General features: G+C 34.2%; 1 protein-coding gene across 1 annotated transcript in view; it reads left to right on the top strand.

Annotated features, from left to right (window-relative positions):
• Positions 1-20,261, top strand: part of CNTLN (centlein) — a 492,075-nt gene that overhangs the window by 306,231 nt on the left and 165,583 nt on the right. Inside the window, exons 15-17 of the mRNA XM_069090553.1 lie at positions 3,408-3,499; positions 10,334-11,400; positions 18,244-18,394. Coding sequence (XP_068946654.1) covers positions 3,408-3,499; positions 10,334-11,400; positions 18,244-18,394 — 1,310 coding nt within the window. The remainder of the gene's footprint in view (positions 1-3,407; positions 3,500-10,333; positions 11,401-18,243; positions 18,395-20,261) is intronic.

Here is a 20,261-nt window from a genome sequence, read left to right as displayed (position 1 = left end):
TTTTTTTTAAAGCAATCAGGGTTAAGTAACCTGCTCAAGGTTACACGGCCAGTTATTTCTGGGTGTAGTGCTGAGTATCTGAGCCCGGATTTGATCCAGGTCATCCCGACACTGGAACCGGTGCTCTTACTCGCTGAGCCACCTGGCCACCCCTAAGCAATTGGGGTTAAGTAACTTGCTCAAGGTTACACGGCCAGGTGTTTCTGGGTGGGTGCTAAGTGTCTGAGCCCGGGATTCAATCTCCAGGTCTTCTCAACACTGGAGCCGGTGCTCTTACTCGCTGTGCTACCTGGCCGCCCCTGAACTCAAAGTTTTAAAAATGAATGTTAAATTTTTTTTACATGTAACTGGGGAAAAATAAAATTCTAAAGAATTAAATAAAAGTTAAAAAAGTTTCAAAAATAACAATGAAGGACTCCCAGGAAAGGCCATTCAATTTCATTAATTCTCTTACCTGTCATCTTCTATATTGGCAAATGTGAAACCATTCCTTTGTTAAAGGAGCACTTTCTTTGTTTTCCTTGAGTTTGTTGTTAATCAGGGATGAATGTTCCAGTTTTTGGTTTACAGTTTTTCAGCCCCTAACTTAGAAATACCACATTTTAATGTATTAATTCCAAAGTTAAAATTTTCTTTGTTGCTATTTCACTTCTGATTCTAGAAGTCATTGTGGAATTATGATAATTCCCACAAATTCTTTGCAATCAAGCCCAACAGAGCTAGCCTTGTATTGCTTCTTCTGACCTCTGTGCGAGTGCTTGCACTGTGTGAGTTTTCCATAAAATTGTCTTTTAGGCAAACATATGTTTGACATTTGAACAATGTGACCAGCCTGTGGAGGTACACTGTTTGCAGTAGGTTTGATTGCTTGGCAGTTCAGCTTGAAAAAGGACCTCAGTGTCCAGTACTTTATCCTTCCAGGTAATCTTCAGAATCTTTCTAAGACAATTCAAATGTAAGCGATTCAGTTTCCTGGCATGGCCCTGGTATACTGTCCAAGTTTCACAGGCATACAGCAATGAGGTCAGCACAAAAGCTCTGTAGACCTCCAGTTTACTAGGCACCCTAACCCAACCTCATAATCTATGTGTACATCCCTAGAAAATATACCATTAAGGTAAGTGAACTTAATCCACAGCATTCAGAATTTCTCCATTTTCTGTAACTCATGTTTCCATGTATGGATGGTGTGTTACTGGCTGGTGGAAAACTTCTGTTTTCTTGGTGTTAATTGTCAGGCCAAAATGAGCACAAGAAGCGTGTTCTGTTACATCTCATCCTCAGAGGCCACGTTGAGTGCACAATCATCTGTTTACAAAAAGCAGTGCATCAACCCTCCCTCCACTTTAGTCTTGACTTCTAGTCTTTTCAAGTTAAATAATTTACCATCAGTGTGGCAACTTAACTCGGTGCCATTTTTATCCTCATTGAAAGCATCTGGCAACATTACTGAAAACTCTCAAGGTCCCTCTGAAGAACTTTGGGATTGACTGTGAGACATGAAAGACAGTGGCACAGGACTGCCCAGCATGGTGTGCCCACATCAAAGAAGGTGCTCTGCTCAGTGAGCAAAGCAGAATTATAATAGCTCAAATGAAATGGAAGCTGTGCATGTTTAGAGATATCTGTACTCCAAATGTTCATATGGACTATTTGTGCCTAACCTGTTATAGAGCCTTCTAAGCTCATATTGGTCTGATGAGCCAAAATCGTACATATTGTACCTTGACCCTGACATAGAGATGTTATTTTGGTTCCCTTTGGGCACAAAGGACAATAGCCAATCAACTAGCAGAACCTAGTGCAGTATCTTGATATAGTAGGCACAAATAAATGCTTGTTAATTTGATTTGTAGAAATTAGGAAAGAGGGCTAATTTTGTTCCATAGATTTGGCCCCAGATAATTGTGTTGTAACATTTATTTAGTTTATTTACTTTTATAAAGTTTATTTTAATAAGCTTTAATTTAGTTGATTTTTAAAAATATAGAGTTTCAGTGGTTGTATTTGTAAGTGGTTCTACAGCATCTATTTTAATATATTTAACTATTGTTTTGTTCTCTGGCTTATTCATGTTAAATCCAGAAACATCTTAGTTTTTAAGACAAGTAAGTGGTAAATATTGTACCCAGCAATACAATAGGCATCCAGATAGCTAAATATGCATAAAAGATGAATATTATTTGCATATCATATTTGTGTATTGCTTTAAAAATGTTGTAAATGTATTCAGTACCACTGTGTTAAGGGACTATAATTAAAAACAAAACAAAAACAAAAACAAGGGAGCTAAGAGATTACTATCAAGGTAAAGGTACATATTCCCTAGATGAAGTGTTCTACCTCTTTTAGCTTTTGTTATTTGTAGAATAGTGTTCCATTTTTTCACGAACACAGAAATTTTAATTGAGTATGACATGTTCCAAAGACAAAAGAAATGCCTAATTCATTCTAACAAACTTATTAATCACTCTTTAAACCAAGATGATTGTTACTCTATGGTGAATAAAACTATTTTCTCATTTTCCTTTGTTGATAAATCAGAGTTTTCATTGACCTAAAATATCCAAATATGTTTTAAAATTATATTTTAAAACAAATATTCTCAAGGAAACAATTAATCCTATTCTTTTAGCCTAATTCAGTTTTATCTTTTCCCTTTATTTTTGAGAAATTTAATATTCTCTAAAATAGAATATGAACATTTTTTACATTAGTGATTTACCTAATATGCAAATATAACCGCTTAATCCATTTTGGTCTCCTTTAATTTTAGTACTTATAACAAAGGTTTTCAGGTTTTTTCTTTAACTTTGCAAATTATTTTGTTAATATTCTTATTTGTCAGGAAGTTTAGCTGCTTTTGAGTTTCTAATTGTTATTAAATTCACAGCTTTACAGGAAAATTACTTCTGTGATTTCTCAAGTATATGATCTTTCACTTAGCAAAAATAGTATAAAGTTTCAGTCCATCCTAATTCTCTATTTGCTTTGTTGAGCAATCACTTTCATTCTCCTGGCAGGGAATAAGACCCAAAGAACAAAACTAGTAGTGACTGTATAGATAAAATGGAAATGATTTCTGCTTTTAAAGCAAAGGGGAAATAGTCTATAAAAGAAAGAAAGTGAGAATAAAAGTATAGCATCTTTAACCTGCAGATCTATTGTGCCTTTGAAAAGCTTGTACTGCAGGAAAAAACCACACTGTGATACTACAAAGATAATTATGTGACACAAAGCTGTGGAAGAGGTCACTGTACAACTACTGGCCAAAGACTTGACAAGAAAATAGACTATATTCTTCATAATTGAGAAACTATAGATATAGAACTTATATCCTGAAAATGACAGAGTTAATATTGTAGTGATATATGAGGTAGCATAATATGTTATTTATTCTCTGCCAGAACTACTCTATAAACTTTGTGAAGATCAGGAAGTCAGGAATGATACTTCAGAGAAGAAGCTGAAACAAAAGTCAGATGAGACATTGCAGAAGGTATATTAATTTTTACTATAGTGCTAAGAAATTCAAATTTAAATTGTAACATAAAGGTTTATGTTATTTTAAACTAGAGCTCATTAATTTAAACCTTTTGGTGAATACTTACTTTCAGTTCCTGGGTTGGGTTACCAAAACTGGTTCAAAAATCAATGAGTAGGGAATAAATGTTGAGACATTTGTGCTTATGTATGGATAGATTAAAATATTTTAGAATGAATGAAATGAAAACAATAGATATAAAACTTAAAATGTAGCATTTTTCTTACTCTTTATAGTTTAGGGACTAAGGTTATAGGAACCGAACCTGGAACTACTAGGCTAACTCCCTCTACCAATATAGGCCATCACCTTCTCTGAAACTTGAAAGTCTTAGAGAGTTGCTCAAAGCACCAAGAGATCAAATGACTGGCCCAGTTGCCCACAGCTTGTATGTGTCTGAGAAAGGACTTGAACCTCAGGTCTTCTCAATTTTGAAACTAATGCCTGATCCACTGTAGCACATTGATTCAGGTATAGCATAGATGTTTGAACTGGTAAACTTAGACTTCTTCATGCTATACCATATTAAATGTGGAAACATATAACTTCTTTTAAAAAAAAAATTTAAAGCAATTGGGGTTAAGTAACTTGCTCAAGGTTACACGGCCAGTTATTTTGTGTGGGTGCCAAGTATCTGAGGCCAGAACCAATCCCGGGTCTCCCAACGCCACGGCTGGCGATCTTACTCGCTGCGCCACCTGGTCGCTCCAACATCTAACTTCTAAGCCAGAGAAAAGTTACATAGAGATTTTAGATTTCACATTATAATTTCATAATATGCTTTTAAATTTTTAAATATAAAATTTTGCATAATGTAAATTACTTCATTATTTGAATTTTAGAATAAAATCTACTCATAAGTTAATCATTTACTTTAAATTTACAGTGAGCATCCTGCTGACAATGTAGTAGGCCTAACATTAATGGGCCAATATTGTTATAGCCTTATCATTTAACAAGTAAATATTATGATTCATATTTATGTTTTAATTCATATTTTGATACACAACTATGTTAGGTTAACCAGATGTTCACTTAAGCGGGCTCAGTTGTATTTTGCCATATGTTTTGGTTTATTATTAAAAAAAAATGCATCCTTTAAATACACTTATTCTTGAAATGAATTGTCATTTGACTAAACTGCATTAACTTTGCTTCTTAGGAATCTTTCACACCAGGAGAACATATAATAATGCAACAACATATAATCTGTCAGTATGGTTACATCTGTTTTCTTATATTTTTGAAATACCTTATAATAATTTACAGCTGATATCATCACATATACTTACAACACTTGCCATATGGTCAGGTAATGAAGGTTGTCATCTCGTTATTACTGAATGACAAACATCATGTTAAAATAATAACACAGAGAATAAGAAACGCTCATGTTCATTTATCTTAAGGTGGAATGTATAATTGAAATTATTTTAGCACTAACATCTAGAATGTCACATAGTTTATGCTGGCTTATCATTTATGTTTAAAAAACATAATTTTGCTTTCCAGGTTCAGTGTGATATTTGTCTCTGTGGATATATGGTACCACACTGCTGCCGTAGGGTATAAATCTAGTTGAATTTATTTTGTATTTTACCATAAGTGTTGGAAATTTAAAAGTAAATTTTAACTACTAAATAACTATTAAGATTTTTTTTAGTTTGGCCATATTTCATGTTACCATGTCAATTTATCACTACTATAGTAATAAATGGAAAGATGATAACTTTCTTTTAGATAGTTTTCCATATCTTACAGTAGCACCATCTGCTTTGACATAACCATTAATGCCTTATAGAAGAAATCCAGATTGGTTCAGAAGAAAAGAGGAGAATGGGTGAAGATTGATATCTGAAAGAACTGAAATATGTCGTTTATTGGATTTTTAATTAGTCCAGTAACATTTTGAGTTATGTATTATCAAGTAATTAATTTTCAATGAGATTTGCTACATCTTTCCATGATAATAATTTATTTAAAATAACTTATTTATAGAAGGAAAAATTGAACATGAAATCTTTAAAGAAAGCACATATTTTGTTTGCTATCCATTTGGAATTTCTCTTTGATATTTCAGATGTTGCAGCCCAGAAGTCAAGTGATTCTTCCTTTATTTCCTCCCTTATCCTCCTTTTCTAAAAAAAATGTTTCTTCTTCACTTTTCATTGTATTTTGAATCCTGTCTATTGATAGCATATACTGGGAACTTCAGTGTGCACAATGTTATATTAAAACTAGTGAAATGTCACTTTCTATCTTCACTAGTATTTCCCAAACTCTTCAAGTTGGAGGACCCCTTTATAACATCAAAAGATTTCTCAGATTCCTACATAGTAACACATGTAACATGAATATTCATTGATAAAGAAAATATAGAATGACACTAATTTTCTTTTAGTAACACTTTTAAATGAATTTATATTTTTTGAATTATTATAACATCTATAGTCATTTTTGAGACAGTCATTCAATAGGATATGTGTTTGCTTATCTTGAATTAGTTAATGAAATGGAAGTGCTATTGCTGGGTCAAAGGGTATAAATCACTATATAGATTCTTTTTTTTTTAATTTTTTTTAAGCAATCGGGGTTAAGTAATTTGCTCAAAGTTACACGGCCAGTTATTATTATTTCTGGGTGTGGTGCTGAGTGTCTGAGCCTGGGATTCGAGCTCCAGGTCGTCCCAACACTGGAGCTGGTGCTCTTACTCGCTGAGCCACCTGGCTGCCCCTAAAATTTTTTTTTTTTTACTTTTTGCAGGGGAGAGGAGCAGGGTAATTGGGGTAAGTGACTTGCCCAAGATCACGCAACTAGTAAGTGTTAAGTGCCTGAGGCTGAATTTGAACTCAGGTCCTCCTGACTCCAGGGCGGTGCTCTATTCACTGTGCCACCTAGAAGCCCCTCACTATATAGATTCTTGAAGGATACTGTTTAAGTTTTGTTCTCTTTTCCAACCTCACCTTTTTATAAGATAATTAAAGTAATACAGTTATTAACTTTATATCCCTGTGTTGTTTTGGCTATCTTTAACTTATTGTCAACTTATTTAAGTTTTATAAAAAAAGTTAAAATAATTTAATGCCTCTTCGCCCTTGACTTTTAACTAATGTGTAAAATGTCAATGAGTCCTTTACAAATTTTTTAAAAAATCATTCTAATTTAATAAAATAACAATACTAGTTTTGTTGTTTGGAGTTGTGATTTCATGGGGGAATATGTGAGAAGGGTGGGATTTGAACCTCGGTCTTCTTGGCTTTGAAATCAGCTCTCTTATCTACTCAGCTTCCTTTTTTTGCATCTTTGAATTTAATTTGACTTGCTCAGATTCATACTTATTAAATGTCAGACTTGAAATCATAGATTTATACCTGAAAGAGACCACAGATATGTAGAATCCAATTTTTACATTGTACATATAAGAAAAATATGGCACAGAGAAAAAAAGTGACTTGCCCAGTGTCACACATCTATTAGGTCTTCCTGACTGAAAGACAAGGCCTCTTGTATTGTCAGCATTATCCACAAGTATTTTTTTAGGCACGTACTCTGTGCTAGAAACCGTGTCAACTACTGGGGAATACAAAGAATGTAAAACACATGGCCACTTTCCGAAGGATTTCACATTCTAATGGGGGAGACTTTCAAATAGCTATGTATCTGCATGTTATATACAGTGCAAATGAGACTTAATCTCAGACGGAAGGCAGTTAGTTACTGGGTGGAATGCGGAGTTGAGGAGGAGAATCTTACAAAAGTTAGGATTTTACCTCACTCTAGAGGAAATCCAGGAAGCATAGGTGAAAAGGGAGAGCATTCCAGATATGGGGACAGTCACTAAAAAGTCATCAAGTTAGAAGACAAGAGTATTGTGTATAAGGAATAGCAAAAAGGCCAGGGTCATTATATCCTAGTAGATAGAAGGGAGTCAAATAGAGAAGACCTAGTTAGCAGAAGACTTTAAAGGCCATTTTATTTGATCTTGGAGGTAAAGGAAAGCTAGACAGGAGTTTATTGAGTTGTGTGTATTGAAGGGTGGGAAAGGTTGATGTGGTCAGACTTACATTTGAGAAAGATTTTTCTCTGTACCATGTGGCATCTTTTCCCAACTCCCTGTCAATAATTCAAAGGATACAACATGATTGATTGAATGTAATGCAAAAAAATAATAAAAGGAGTAACATTATAGAAATTTGCTTATTAGAAATTATATAATACTCATCACTAATATAATTGGAAAATCTAATAACTTTTGGAAATTACTATTGTTACTAGTATTACTGACTTTTCTGATTTCAGCCTATTAGTAAGTGACCAGTTTTTTATTTTTATTTAAGATTAAAAAATATTTATTTATTCTTAATTTACAATATTCAGTTCCACAAGCTTTTGAGTTTTAAATTTTCTTCCCTTTTCCCTTCCCCCATCCCCAACAGGATGTGCAATCTGATATAGGCTCTACATATACATTCATATTTAAACATGTTTTCACATTAGTCACATTGTAAAGAAGAATTATAACCAATGGAATGAACCACGAGAAAGAAGAAACAAAACAAAAAAGAGAGCGAATAGTATGCTGCACTCTGTAATTCTTATAAACTCTGTAATTCTTTCTTTGGATGTGGATAGCATTTTCTATAATGAGTCTTTTGGAGTTGTCTTTGAACCTTGCATTACTAAGAAGAACCAAGTCTATCAAAGTTAGTTATTGCACAATGTGGTTGTAACTATGTACAATGTTCTCCTGGTTCTGTTTAAAGGGACATTTATTGTTTTCTTTAAAAGAAGCAAAACATTTATTCAGACACCAGAAAGCCAAATCCATCACAGCAACAAAGAAGTTGATACACAATAACACAGCAGGGAGCCACACCATCCTTTAGCCTTCCCACAAACAAACACTCACAAATCTAGCTGTATCCTTGCCTGCATCCTTTCCCCTCCCTCCTAATTTCTCAGACTCCCAGCTTCCTCTGGGCTCTGCTCCACCCCTTCAGCAAACTCCTCCCACCACAGGCAGCATGTGATTACATTCGGCCTATTAAGGGACAGGGAAGATATTCAAAGAGGGACATTTATTTTTAAAATAAATTAGAAGCCAGTCTTTTTAAAAAGAATTTTAGTATTGAAAATTCTGGAAGTAGATTTGTATTTTTTTTTGCACCTGTTCTTTTCTACATATGTACTGAGTGAATTTAGTGGCCTCAGAATACTTGATTTCGTGCATCTGAGTATATTTAGAGTCCTCTAAAAATACTTTGATAAATTCATTATACTTTCTTGGAGAGAGGTAGTCATGGTATAGTCAATAGAGAGCTGGCCTTAAATCCAGGAAGATACATGTTGACTGTGTGAACCTGAACAAGTGTAACTCTTAGTGTTGTTTGAAAGGTAAAGAGAAGCTTATTAACTTGAGTTGATAGAGGGAGTTTCTTGTATCAGTGAAATCACAAGTTTAGTCCTTACTCTTATTGGAGAGATTAGTTCACATTATATTGAGCTGGCCTTTGTTATTCTATTTTATATTTAATCATCTACTACTGATAAGAAAAATGGTAAAAATTATATTCAACAATGAAAAAAATGTTCATTTCTTATCCTGTGGTAACCTAAGAAGTGATGGGTTCAGCAACCCAGGCCTAAGCAAAGCATTACTAAACTGAACCAAAATACATTCAGCCTTTCTCATCAGTGATGGCACGATAAATCTAAAATCATTTGTCTGTAATTACAAAATATTTGACTGGCTTCTTTAAATACAGATTTACCCAGCTTGTGATAATCAAGATTTGATTTAATTATCTGGCAAAACTAAAACATTTTATAATACCAATACCAACAATTTAGACAGATGACTTTGGGGAGGAAACCCTACTTAGCTAATTAATCTTCAGCTCTATCCTCTGTGTTTTAGCTGTTAGACAAAACTTTCTGAATTACAGACAAAAAGTAGCATTCTACAGTATCTAAACTAAGACAAAATCAGAGTTATTGTACACTATGGTTAGGATGCTGGACTTTGTGCCAGGAAAACTTGGGTTAAAACCCTCAGATGTGTTAGCTGTGTCAAACTAGGAAAACTACTTTGCTTCTCCTTGCTTCAGTTTTCTCCTCTGTAAAATGAAGGAGGTGGATTTGATGGTATCTGAAGTTCCTCTCTAGCTCTCAATCCTTTGTCAGATCAGACTCAAAAGGAACTGTCAAATGTGTCTTCCCAGCTAGAAAATATTTTAGAAAGAAACTATGTCCAAGACATGTTACAGTACTAGAAAGAAGCAAAGATATTTGACCACCTTTTAGAAAATTGTAAGCACCATTGAAATCATCTTGATTTTCAAGATGTGTTAAATTTTGAGTCCAGTCATTTTGTCAAGTTTGCAGCCCATGACTTAAATGTTCAAATTCATATAAACTTTATTTTTGTGATTTATGTCTATGCTTTCAAATTATTTTGCTTGCATAGATAATTTTTCCACTATGAAAATACTGTTCACAATGAATTGTATGATAACAGTATCTATTATCTTAGACTTCTGTTTCACTTTATCTAGACTATTATTATTTACTTACTCTTTGCTCAACAGATGTAGTATTTTTAATGTTAGAATGTATTCATCTACATTCCCTTACAATTATTTATTCATTAAAACACTCCAAATTGATTTTGACCTTGTTATAAAGTTAACTTTGTTTTCATAAAGTAATCATAATTTTAAGTTACAGTGGTTTCACAATTCTGGATTTTACAAGTAAATAAAAATTAAATTGTGTTCACTTTTGTTTTAGGTTATTGATTTGGAAAAACGATTGAAAGCTTTTGAGAAGAAGTCAAGGAAACTGAAAGAAGCAAATAAAAAGTTAACTAAAGAAAATGACGAAATAAAATCTTCCTGTAAACATCAGCAAGATGATACTGAAGCAAAACAAAAAGAACTAACCTGTCTACAAAAAGAGAAGGAAACTGTGGAAAGAGACAAAGCTATTCTTGAATTCAAGATCAGGGACCTGGAGGAGGAAGTCAAGGCCCTACGAAAGCAAGTAGTGGAAGTCAAGTGTCTGAAGGAACAAGTGTCAGAAGTCAATTTTCTGAAGGAAAAAGTAGTAGAAATTAATGAGTCGAGTAAAGAAAATGAAAAGCTGAGGAAGCAGGTACAAGAAGTAGAGGACTCAAATCAAATCCAGAAAGTTGATGGAATGCAGACGATACAGGTACCAGGGATGCAGCATATGAAGGAAATGATGTCAGTACAACCAGAGCAACCAATTCAGGCACCTCTTTGGCCACCCAAACAGCCTGTAGCACAGCTACCAGCTCAACTACCAGCTCAACTTCCAGCACAGCTACCAACACAGCTACCAGCTCAGTTGCCTGTGCAACTACTAGTTCAGCTGCCAACACAGCTACCAGCTCAGCTGCCAACACAGCTACCAGCTCAGCTGCCAACACAACCACCAGCTCAGCTACCAACACAGATACAAGCTCATCTACCAACTCAGTTTCCAGCTCAGTTGCCAGCACAGCTTCTAGCCCAGCTCCCAACTCAGTCTCTAGTCCAGCCACCAGAACTGCTTCCAGCTCAAATGCAGCTACCAGCACAGTCTCTAGCCCAGCTACAAGTGGAGTCAAATCAGCTGTACCTGGACAAAGCTATGCCCAAGGAGCCCAGTCTGGAAGTGGTGAGCACTGAACAATGTAGACAATGTAAGACAACTACCACCAAGGTTAAATTTAAAGCAGCCAAGAAAAAAGGTGCCACGGGACATCCCCAGGCTTTTCTCAATCAGTCCATCAAGGTTATGAGCAATATGTTTGAGAACTATAAGGAGGACTGGGAGGATATGAGTGAAAGCAGGTACGGCTCTCATTAACTTAGCTCTTTGGAGGGGACAGTGTGCATATGTAAAGCACTAGCAAATGGAGATTGAATTTCAACTACTGTCGATTTGGTATTCAGAAAAAATACTGTCAGATCCTTTGAAATATCTTGGGAGGTCTTGTTCTGAGCTTATTGACTGAAATTTGCATGCAAAATTAGCCACAACTGCATGAGTATTTGAATAGGTGCCAGGAAGCCCAAAAGAAGGCAATGCTTGATTTCTTCCAGTGATGCTATTTTCATGCAGTCATGAGGCTTGAAATTGACAGTTTGGCAGGTTGATTTAATTTGCTGGCCCTTTGCATATTCACCACTGACAGCTAAGGATTCCCAGGCAAGCCTACTAAGTCGGTTTAGTTATCTTGTGACATGCCGACCCAGGAGGAGAAACATTTTTTCCTTCTTAATTTAGTTAGATAAATTTTGAATGACCCATTTCAGCTTGTTACCAGATGTCTACAAGCTGTTTAACATCCTTTAAATTAAGAACCATCTTCACTAATTATTTCATGTATGTTTTATGCACAGTCATTGTACTAACTTTAATTGAATGATGGTAAAAAAATTAGTTCTTTAAAGTTATCATGGTGCAGCTCTCCAGTCTTGAATCATATAGCCCCAGTGAATGACAACACGAATACACTAAAGATCTTTAATATTTCCTTCCCTAATCTCTGTCTATCTATATGTATATCTATATACATATGCACAATAAATCCACAAGGGCAAATGAGTAGATTTTTTTGTAATCTTTGCTCATCACTTTTATTATCTTATCCTATATTCAAAATGAATAACAGACTTGATCTTTAATTTTCCATACTATTTCAAAGGAACAAGTTTCTAATACTATGTGTTTAGCTTTTTAATCATACTTTAATAAAATTTTGAAAGCTTATTGCTAATGTTGAACAAATTTTTATCAATTTTGGTATGATTGTGGGCCAATTTCTTTTTTTTTTTTAAAGCAATCGGGGTTTAGTAACTTGCTCAAGGTTACATGGCCAGTTATTTCTGGGTGTGGTGCTAAGTATCTGAGCCCGGATTTGAACGCCAGGTCATCCCGACACTGGAGCCAGTGCTCTTACTCGCTGAGCCACCTGGCTGCCCCAGTGGGCCAATTTCTTAAAGTTGTTCTTAGAGAACCATAGATTAGAGATTTGGATATTATATGGTTCAGCTTTCTATGTTCAAGGAGTGTGTTATTACAAGAAACAACACTTGTAACTTTCTGTGTGACTTTAGACAAGGCAATTAATTTTCTCTTGCCTCGGTTTATTTCTTTGTAAAATTAACTTGGACTGGTCGATCTCTAAAATCTCTCTAGCTCTGAATTCCATTATGTAGTTCACAATTCACAAGTTTGCCCATGTCTTCCTAGGAAAGCATTAGATTTGAGATTGGGTGAGATCCTATCTCATTCACATCCCAACTAGGAGTTATCCTCTATCTTTAAGATATATTTCAATTTTAATTGTTCATAATTCCTCAAGCTTTTGTTATCTGTCACCTCATTCTATAAATGATATATTTATGGTTGTTTATATATATATAGATACTGTTATTTTCATGCTTTACATGAAAATTAACTACCTGCTCAGTTCTATTGCATATTCATACTGTCTGTATACATACTCGAGGGACTGTATTACATCATTCTTCCTTTTTTATTTGGATTTGTCACTTGAGTTCTTTAGCAATGAAACTTGATTATAGTATAGAATTAAGTGTTATATTTACAAAATACTTCCATGAAACACTCAACTGCAAAGAATTCTCACATAATTTGATCCCAAAGTAGAACTTCACTGTCTTCAGAATATTCACCTTCTTTCAGCTTTTTATAGTTGATAAAACACAATTTTGGCAACTTGGTGGCATGATGGAGAGAGTGCTGGACATGTAGTTAGAAAAGTGAATTCAAATCTGACCTCAGACAGCTACTAGTTGTGTGATCCTAGGCAAGTTACTTAACTTCTCTCTGTCTCTCTAAGTTTATTTAGCCATAAAAGGGGGATAATAATTATGGCTATCTTCCAAGGTTGTTATGATGATTAAATGAGATAATATTTCTAAAACATTTAGCAAAAAATTTAAACCTTACATTAATGTTAGACATTATTATTAGCTATTGTAAGATATTTTCAGCACTTCCTATATGCCAGGCACTAAATGCTAGGAATATAAACGCGAACAAAAACGCAGTCTCTTCCCTCAAGGAGCACGGGGCCCATTATATGAAAGTAAAGACAGAAAAAGGAAGAATTCCTCTTTTTTAAGAAAGAAGATTGATAGGTAGCCTTGAGCTTATGATACACAAACCAAAACCTATAAAAAGTTTTTTTTTTAATTTATTTTAATTTATTTATTTTTTAAAAGCAAGTGGTGTTAAGTAACTTGCTCAAGGTTACACAGCCAGTTATTTTGTGTGGGTGTTAAGTATCTGAGACCGGAACCAATCCCAGGTCTCCCAACACTGGGGCCAGCGCTCTTAACTCCCTGCGCCACCTGGCCGCCCCTATAGAAATAGTTTTATAACAAGCAGACATCACTCTAACAATTGGTAATCAACTTTTATAACAGGGTACATACCATTGGATTTGTCAAATGTAACTGAAAATGGTTTAGCCTCACACAGATCCTTTAAGACAGTCATAGTCCAAGAGTGGAATGAAAAGTCCTGTGGGTAGCATGAACTCAGCCGTGCCAATTTGTTTATGAAAATGGAGAATTTTATGGTGACAATTTGAGCCTAGGTCGTTGTATTAGAAATCACATAATGGTTATCTTTAAGGCTTCTTTTAAGTTTTAATTAAAATTCCACCTGACGAAATCTTACTCCACCCCTTTGAATTCCAGTGCATTGCCTTTCTAAATTATATCCTATTCATTCTGAATTTAACTTGCTTTGTACATGTTTGTTTATATGCTGTTTTCCTCATTAGATTGTAAGCTCCTAGAGGTCAGAGACTGTCTTTTGCCTCTTTTTGTATCTTCATCACTTAGCACAGTGCCTTGCTTATAGTAGGCATTTAATAAGTGTTTATTGATTGAAGGAGCCTAACTACATTAAAAATGCCTGTTTTCCAGATTGTGATAAGCAGCCGATGAAACCAAGCCCTAGAATTGGTTTATCAGTATATATCAGATTTCTCAGATAAACTGTGCATGAACATGGACTGGGTCAAGAATTGAAAAGAAGGAAGAGAATTGGCTGGATTATCTTTAGGAAATTAAACAGGGCTTTTAATTATACTAAGCCTCTCCTTGATACAACGACCTGTCTTTTTAATAGCAATTGTTTTCTGGTGATGTTGTATAGCTACAAGCAATACAACACCACAGTCTCTGAAAAGTTAAAATTGAGGTTTGCCCAAAGTAAATGAAACTCTACATGGTAGGCAGAAGGGGGCCTCAGTATGTTACTAACAAAGAATTGTGCAAGAGAATCACTGTAAAGGAAGTCGTTCAAGAGATCTATTACTGCATGAAAATGTAGTCTAGTCATGTAGCAAGATTAAGTCATGAATGATAGACAACCAATAGATCTATTGATATCCACATGTCATAAGAGCTAGAGGAAAGCCTTGATCATGTTTGACCCCACTGGAAGATTTGTGGAAGGATATGGACAAGGGTTGCACAGGTTTAGAAGGCATTTATGGGTTGTAGCCTGCATTGTTAGAGTGCTTTTATCAACAAGATCAAAATTTGTGTATGTGTATGTGTGTGTGATGGTATTTTGCTGTATTAATCATGGAATCCTCTAGTATCTGAAGAATTAAAATTGCAATCGAGCCAGTTAGTTAGCAGTGGAGAAAAATAGCATGGGTATAAGAGGAAAGTGGCATCAAAATATCATCTACAGTGTCTATGACCAGAAAGAATGTAGGCCAGTCATCTAACAGCCTCCTAGCTGTTCCAGAACAAGACACTACATCTCTTGGTTCTGGTCATTTGCTCTGGTTATATCCCATGCCTGGAACTTTCCCCTCTTCTAGGGATCTATCTGGTTTCATTGAAGACCCAGCTAAAATCCTACCCTCTACCAGAAGCTTCCCCAAACCCTCTTAATCCCCATACCTTTCCTCTGTTAATTATTTCCTATTTATCCTTTATATCTTTGTATCTGTATTTGTTCACATGTTGTCTCTCCATTAGATTGTAAGCATCATGAGAAAGGGATGGCTTTTTGTCTTTTTTTTGTATCCTCAGCACATAGCACAATTCCTGGCACATAGTAAGCACTTAATAATTGCTTGTTGATTGATTGAAATAATGAAGACAAGGGAAATGAATAGACCACATTTTATACTAATAAATATGCAATATTATAAAACCTACAGAAAATCCCTTAGCATAAACCCTCACAGAGAATTTGTGGGATTCAGTGGATAAGTATTATGGAAGATGGGAACCATAGTCAACAAATTTGGAAATGACTTAATTTTCTATCTACTACATTATAAAAAACTATTATAATAGCTACATATGATATGTTATATATATATTATTATAATAACTATGATAACTATTACTTTAACTAAAAAATGACTATTAGCTAGTATGTACCTGAATGAAAATGCTTTTTCTATCTAACTTAATAAATGGTTTCTAACTAAAACTCTGTGGAAGGGGACTCTAATACTTTGGTTGTGGCATCCCATTTAATTTTTATACAATTCTAATTCTTAGAAGGCTTTTCCTAACATCAAATCTAAATCTGACTTTCAGTGATTTCTACTCATGCTCCTAGTTCTGCTATCTGGGACTAAGCAAAATCACTCAGAGCTCTCTTCCTCATTATATCTCTTCATATGTTTAAAGACCAATGTTATGCTTTTTAAAATATTCTCTCCAGTCCAAATATCCCCAAATCATTCAGCTTTTAATCTAAACATTTGATTAGCCTTTATCCAAGTTTTGGTAAAAATGTAAACCAATATAGAACCAAAGCCAGGTGCAAGGCTTTACATGAAAGAGCAACTTGATATCAGGCTGTTAATAACAATTCTTTGGATTTCCTCATTTAAAGGTTCCAAATTTCTTCACCAGGATAAATAGTGAAATGCTTTGGTTAAATCTAGGCAAAATAAATGTGTAATAGTCCCTTAATCTACCAGTCTAGAGCCCTTTTTAATGCTGAATGGTAATGTTGAATGATGGCTAGTTTTATACCCCATCTCTCACTTGTCCTTCCTTCCAGAATCTGTTCTTCTGTTCTAGGTAGTATTTTGTCCATTCTACATTGTTGAAATTTTTCCCTCTCTTCAGTCACCAGTCTTTCTTGACCACTAGGGCAGTATGAATTAAGATTTGGGGAATATTAGGTTGAATCATTGTCTAGAAGAGATCCTCAGACTCCAAGAGGACACCACAGACAAGCCAGTAGATGACCTGCTACCCTTGCAGTGGGTAGCTAAGAGTACTGACAGAGTGTAGAGTGCAGGATATTAATGGGGCATTGTGGGAAATTCCACATGCAATTCAATAATTCAGCAAAATGGCTCTCTTTTTATAAAAATAGTATTTACATGTTGGAGAGTTATTTTTTCCCCCATTTTTCTTTCTGTTTTCATTTCTTTATTTGCCACATTTCTTTTTGTTTTGAGGTGGCGGCAAATTGAAAGCCCCAGCGACACCTTTCATTAAGCCATCTTGGCTTAATATCTAGGATCATAGAATCTTGATCTACTCACCACATACTCGAACCCTGCTTTCTTTAGGCTAAAATTACCTAATCTGTAATCTGCAGTTTTATACTTTATCTCTGTTATATTTAATTAGATTGTATACACACTATGTATTGCAGTATGATTGGCAACCTTTTCGTTGTCTTCTGAAAGCTTATGTGAAACAAATCCATGAAATCTGAGTCATGGACTCTCAGATTAATTTAGAAGGCACCTTAGGGTTTTTCTAATCCGATCTAAACTTGAATAACCTAGATTCCATTTGAACTCCACTGCCAATGAAAAAGTCATGATCTTTTAGAGAGTCCTCCAGATTTTGGGCAACTTATATTTGATTGTCAGAATTTCTCAAACCAACTATAATTTGCACTAATTTGTAATATAATGATTTGAAATTTTGAAAAGTGTTAATTTTATCACATATATAATATCTACACATAACAAGATTTAATAAATTGATATATGTGTATTTGTAGCTATACACACATATGTAGCTATATATTTACTTATTCATTTAATAAATGTGCCTACATATCAATATAAAATACTCCTGTCCAAGTTTAAATTAGCTTCACTTTCTTACCCTTTCCTTTCATAGCAAAATCCACAAAGAGTCACATGTTCCTTCTAACAAGTTATTTCTTCTACTTAAGCTTAATATAGGCAACTCAACATTTGCATTACCATTATCCCCCTTTCAAAGTGTGTTTTAAATGGTGGGGCCCATCTGGCTGTTCATATACATCAGTAAGCCTATCTTTGATAGGTTTTTCATATGACATTTCCACTAGTGTGCATCATTGTAAATTTGCCTAGGGGATATTAGAGATTTGAAAATAATAATTAACTTGATTCGTGTTGCTATACTATCATTTCCTTTAATTAACATTACAGCTGTAGCCACACAGTAAAGCACAAAGTAAAATGGAGATTTTATAGTTATCTTGTGTTCTTGATTAATGTAGATATCTACACTCTATAATTCTACCCTTCCTCCTTTGGAACATTTATAGAGTTAATTCTTTTTATCTTTACCTAAAGTTGACAAAATTATTTAAAGACTCAACCTGGAAAGACATGAATTATTTTTTTAATAAATTTTCTTCTTGAATTTTTCCTACTAAAGTGATTCTGAAGAACTGACCTCTCAAAACCTAGGAACAATCATTGTAGAAACATCCCAAAAAGTCAGTCCAAGAAAAGATGAAGGGCAGCAGACAGAAGAACAAGTAGAAGAGAAAGAAATTACATTAGCTATAAAAGGTCCAATCAAAAAGGTATGTAATATAGCTTTATCTATTTATAGGGCCTATTTTAATAGTTTTTTCAAACTTCTCTAAGTTGCTTCTAACCTGATATCATGATAAATTATTTTAAGCTTAATTATGATTCTAATTTTAAAATTCTTTTCAAAAGACATATAATAAAGATTAAAATTAATTATATAGTATATCCTGGTAATACTTTATTTGTAAAGCATTAAAGAAAAAATAGTTTCATTTTTATTAATAAATTAAAATATTGGATAACCTCATAAATTTTAATTTTAATTATATTTAATGTTCTCTACCAAATGAGCACTCAGAAAAAGTCCTTATTAGGTAGAGAATATTTGCATTCATGAAGTATCATTTTTAGCTGTATTTAAGCATAAAACAATAAATATTTTTCTTCTGGAGGCAATTTAGTTTATTTTGTTTCCTTTGGAGCAACTTATCACTAACATGAACTATTTTTTAAAACACTACCCTTTCTCCCTATCCTTCCAGTCAGTCAGAAAGAATTTTTAAAGCACTAACTGTTGCAGCCAGTGGTCTCAGTACTGAGTGCCAAGAAAGGCAAAACAAAGCAAAACAAAACAAAACAAAAAACTTGGTCTCTGCCCTCTAGAGGCTCACTTCTACAAAGAGGAAGTGAAAAACATTTAAACTACAACTTATAATTAATAATACTTTCTCAGTGCACTACCATGTCTACCCTTTTAGCACAAACCAGTATAAAGTTGGAAGATAAATTTTTTTTTTAACCCTGAACACTAGATTGTTCTTTCATTAAAACTGTGGGAAGCTATGCTTTTAAAAGCTCTTTTATACCTGCTTGTCTAGCTGACCCAGACTGACTTCTTTAGGGTTCCTAGCATATTAAAAGGGAGCTTTTAAAAGTCTGCAGTTGACTAGGGGTAGAAAAAGTTTATAGTTGCTTGGACTTGATAGATACCATCATAGATTATGATTTTGGGTCATAGAAAAATGCCTCATACATAGTAGGTGCTATTTATATGCTTGCTGAGTTTAATTAAACTTGATCACAAATATAACCTGCCACTTTGGTAGGCTCAACAGATCCATGCTGTTTCTGTCTACTAATTTGTGATTGTTGACAGATACTACTTATTGAAGAATTTTGTCCTCGTAAATAATATAGACAAGTAATGTATCAAATATAGTTATTAAGTATAATTGTCTTTTCAATTGATATCTACCCTGTTTTATTTGTTTATGTGATATAACTGTGGAATAATATGACTGCTTTTTAAAAACATACATATTAGGATATATAAGTCCAGGAGAGAGATGTATACTTGAGGGTCTATTTTGTACAGTAGAAATAACTCTGTATTTGGAGTCAACGGTCCTGGATTTGAATCATACTCCTGTGCTCTACCTTGACTAAATTACCTAATGTTCTGGGTTTCTCCTCTGTGAAATAAAAGAGTTGGACTCAATCTCTATATATTATGATCTTAAATCATATTTGGAGCTCTTCTCTTGAAATTTACTTTGGTCTGTGACACATTATTTTTAACCTTGGAGGATGAAATTGGTTTCTTAATTGCTAAAATTAATTTTCTGCTCATTCTTGTCATTAAAGGAGATAGCTGATTAAACTAGGAAGTGCTATTTTGAGTAAGAAATAATATGTGACCATACAATAAGAATTGTTTCCTTGTGTGGATTTAAATGTACTCTGGGAATTGTGCCAGAAGAGTAGTTCCAAAAATATTGTGAGCAATGGTAACATAATTGCAGAAGGTGGAGAGTGTCACAGGGTAATTAGTTATTTTGAACGAAAACATTCACTGGGTCCAGGACAACAAAAAGAAAGAAAGAAAGAAAGAAAGAAAGAAAGAAAGAAAGAAAGAAA

This window comes from Petaurus breviceps, unplaced genomic scaffold, assembly GCF_028583685.1.
Source record: "Petaurus breviceps papuanus isolate PSGF00001 unplaced genomic scaffold, PetGlider_PUasm1.0 187, whole genome shotgun sequence".
NCBI classification, from domain to species: domain Eukaryota; kingdom Metazoa; phylum Chordata; class Mammalia; order Diprotodontia; family Petauridae; genus Petaurus; species Petaurus breviceps.
Note: the sequence above shows the minus strand (reverse complement) of the source record. Positions and strands in the feature narration are given on the sequence as shown.